This window comes from Oncorhynchus tshawytscha, unplaced genomic scaffold (genome assembly GCF_018296145.1).
Source record: "Oncorhynchus tshawytscha isolate Ot180627B unplaced genomic scaffold, Otsh_v2.0 Un_contig_16601_pilon_pilon, whole genome shotgun sequence".
Taxonomy (NCBI): domain Eukaryota; kingdom Metazoa; phylum Chordata; class Actinopteri; order Salmoniformes; family Salmonidae; genus Oncorhynchus; species Oncorhynchus tshawytscha.
The window spans coordinates 20,186-24,147 of record NW_024607375.1 but is presented as its reverse complement, the minus strand read 5'-3'; the positions used below and the strand labels follow the sequence as shown (position 1 = coordinate 24,147).

General features: G+C 41.6%; 1 protein-coding gene across 1 annotated transcript; it reads right to left on the bottom strand.

Moving 5' to 3' along the window:
* Positions 1 to 636: 636 nt before the first annotated feature.
* LOC121842450 lies at positions 637 to 1,766 on the bottom strand (the record flags this gene model as incomplete). Its single annotated transcript, XM_042312438.1, is given in 1 exon segment — positions 637 to 1,766. A coding segment is annotated over 1 exon segment (1,057 nt), but the record flags the coding sequence as incomplete, so codon positions are not given.
* Between the last annotated feature and the right edge of the window lie 2,196 nt (positions 1,767 to 3,962).

Below are 3,962 nucleotides of genomic sequence, written 5' to 3'. Positions count from 1 at the left end.
GATTAGTATCTACAGAAGGACAGGGGGATGGGAAGGTTATAACACAGTGTGCAAGCTATAATATCATGATTAGGCCACAGGGAGACAACAGTCAGTGAATGCGTTATTACATGTTAATATGTTATTACAGATCCCCCTCTTCACGTCTGAATAGACGTGACAAAAATTAAAAGTAAGAAAAAATAGAACAGGAAAATTGTAGTCCCCCTCTTCACGTCTCCAAAGAGACGTGAAAACTACTCATATGTGCATGTTTCAAACTCCACCAGAGGATCCTCCTGTTGTAGGAGGGGGAACATCAGTGCAGGGTCATTATTTGGTGCAATAGCAGAAGTAATAACTCGAGAAAGCAGGGAGCGGGCACATGGGATGCAACAACAGCCACAGAGGGTTAATATAGCAGCAAACACAGAGATAGAGACCAGAATAGAAGAGACCAGGACCTTATATTTACCAAATGCATCCATCCAGGAGTCCCACATGCTGGTATCAACCCCAGAGTGGGATTTCATTTTACCATTAAGGGTACGCAGGCCTTCTAACGCCACAGTGAGGCTGCCATCAGAGGCTGTGTTATTGGGGATAAATGTGCAACATTGCTCCCCAAACATAAACATATCCCACCCTTCTCAGCCAGCAACATGTCAACGGCAATGCGATTTTGAAAAGCCATAAGGGAGGTGGCAGCCAGTTGACCATGTACGGCCTCAAAACCTTGTTGAGTCCAGTTACCTAATTTTTGGACATCGAAATGTATATAGTTAATGCGGTCAACATTTTTATTCACAGTGCACCACCAGCAGAGAGATGATTCAAAACCTGCGGCGAACTGGTCCACCAGCTTGTACTCATCAGGGACCCCCCTAGGAACACCTATGGCATCAATATACGTGGGATCCCCGACAGTCAGGGCTGCTGCCCGCTTGGTTCTGGTAGGCAGAAACTGTGGGTCCACAGCCTGTATCCGGGTCACCAAATCACCCACACCTATAGGGTAAACAGAGATAGGCAACAGAAGTGTTACAAGCGCACAAGTACCCGTAGCATCACTGGGAATTCTGTCAAAAACCCGAGCTCCCCCACACCACCACCAGATGTCAGCCCTGACCACTGGCTTAAAACCACCAACTACTACGATATTATTTGTACACCAACCCTCAGGGAGTAACCCTAACTGTAGTATACCCCCTGTCAAGTTAATACAGGAGAATTCGGCCCTGGCAACATCAGAGGAAAATACTGGTGCCCTGACCGTAGCGGAGACGACAGGGTAAACTGCATCCCACAAGGAGCAATTACCAGTCGGATTATCTTTGTCCATAAGGGGCATTAAACATCCGATCTCGACAGAGGCCGGGACAATGCGAAGCAATGGTCTAGCACCCATGCAAACTACGCAACTAGTGGGGGTTGTATTGGCTGCTTGTTCGGTCAATAATAACCAATTGTTAGACAAACCTGAGACACCTGTAGCAACCTGAATGTTCTCATCCGGGGTAGGGGTAGTGACCACTAAAACAGCAGAACCCCACCCATCCCTGTGCTGGGGTAGGGTATGTGGCTTTGCCATATCGTCACGCACCGTCACAGAAGTAGGCTGTGGTTGTGGCGTAAAGCAGATATATAGTGTGAAATGGACTTCAGCCCTGCTGGTATCTACATATGGGGCCAACGTAAAAACCTGGCAACCCATAGTGGTCCCAGGTCGTACAATCAGCTTTAGTTGAAAACCAGTGCGTGAGAATGTACACACCAACTTCAAACATCTGCTATCTGAGCAGCTAACCGATCGCTGCAGCTGTACATAGTCTATCGGTAAATAGCCCACCCATTTTTACCTACCTCATCCCCATACTGTTTTTATTTATTTACTTTTCTGCTCTTTTGCACACCAATATCTCTACCTGTACATGACCATCTGATCATTTATCACTCCAGTGTTAATCTGCAAAATTTTAATTATTCGCCTACCTCCTCATGCCTTTTGCACACAATGTATATAGACTCTCCTTTTTTTCTACTGTGTTATTGACTTGTTTATTGTTTACTCCATGTGTAACTCTGTGTTGTTGTCTGTTCACACTGCTATGCTTAATCTTGGCCAGGTCGCAGTTGGAAATGAGAACTTGTTCTCAACTAGCCTACCTGGTTAAATAAAGGTGAAAAAAAATGTAACTACCAAAACAAAGGAAACATTTGAATACATTTGGGACAAAGTTTAAAGTGTGTGTGGGGTGTGTTTTCCTGTTATGGTTTAGATCAATTTCTAGAATTTATGCCAAGGTGCATTGAAGCTGTTCTTGCAGCTGGTGGAGGCCAAACACCCTTTTAACACACCTTGTTGGCGTTTTTTTTATTTTGGCAGTTACCTGCATGACTTTACAGATAATTGTATGTGTGGGGTACAGAGATGAGGTTATTAAAAAATCATGTTTAATCACTATTATTGCACACAGAGTGAGTCCATGCAACATATTATGCGCCTCTTTAAGCAAAATTTTACTTCTGAACTTATTTTGGATTTCCATAAGAAAGGTGTTGAATACTCATTCACACTTGTTTTTTTTTTTTAACGTAATTCCACTTTGACATTTATTTTCATTTTTATTTTAACTTTATTTAACTAGGCAAGTCAGTTAAGAACAAATTCTTATTTTCAACGACTGTCTAGGAACAGTGGGTTAACTGCCTTGTTCAGGGGCAGAACAACCGATTTTTACCTTGTCAGCTCGGGAATTCCATCTTGCAACCTTTCGATTACTAGTCCAACGCTCTAACCACTGGATTACCTGCCACCCCGATATGGGGTATTGTGTGTAGGCCAGTGACAAAAAAATCTCAATTTCATACATTTTAAATTCAGGCTGTAACACAACAAAATGTGGAAAACGTCAAGGGGTGTGAAGACCTTCTGAAGGCATTGTATGTTTTACCATTTAGTTATAAAAGCACTTTATCTATATAGACCCCACGTTTGGCAGGGTAGCCTAGTGGTTAGAGCGTTGGACTAGTAACCGGAATGTTGCAAATGCTGTGTTTAATAATGCTGTGTTAAATAAAGGTCAAATAAATAATAAACATTTTTGAAGAAGAAGAAGAAGTCACAAGTATTTGGACAAACTCATTTATGGTGTATTAAGGTAGTCAAACATTTTGTATTTTGGTCCTATATTCTTTGCACCCAATAAATACATCAAGTACATCATTGTTGGATGCATTTGCAGTATGTTTTGGTTGTGTTTTAGATTATGTTTTGCCCAATAGGAAATTCATTATATCCAACCGCTATGGAAGGAGGTATCTCACAGTCAACATAATATACATAATTACAGTAGATTTAACATTTACTAGGGGAAGAAATAAGAAAAAGGCTCAAAGGGGAATATGACCCGGACCCCTCCAAATAAAAAATATTTAAAAAGTAACAGATATTATGGATTCACATGTCACAGAAGCCACTTGTCCATGTGTAATACAGTAGAAATATTACCTGTTATTAAGCAACTTATTTACAGTAACTGGATGGTGAAACTGGAGTGAAACAAAGGATGTTGTGTGAGAAAGAATGTATTTGTGTGAGATGTGTGAGACAGATACAGAAAGCCAGAGGTGTAGTGTCAGTGTGTCTGCAGAAGACGGTACAACCCATCCGGCTGGGCTGAGGTTGCTGGTCTGTCGGGGATTGAGCTGTATATGTGGTACATATCAGACTAGAGGAAGGAAACATTTACTTTAGGGCTTCGAATCTACAGTGCAGTAAATGTAATTCATAAGGGACATTTTATGAGGATGTAACACCAATCTTAAACTGAAAGTCATAAAACACAGTGAGAGAGACTTTTAAATGTTTTTTTAACCTTTATTTAACTAGGCAAGTCAGTTAAGAACAAATTCTTATTTACAAAGACTGCCTACACCGGCCAAACCCGGACAATTGTATGCCGCCCTATGGGACTCACAAT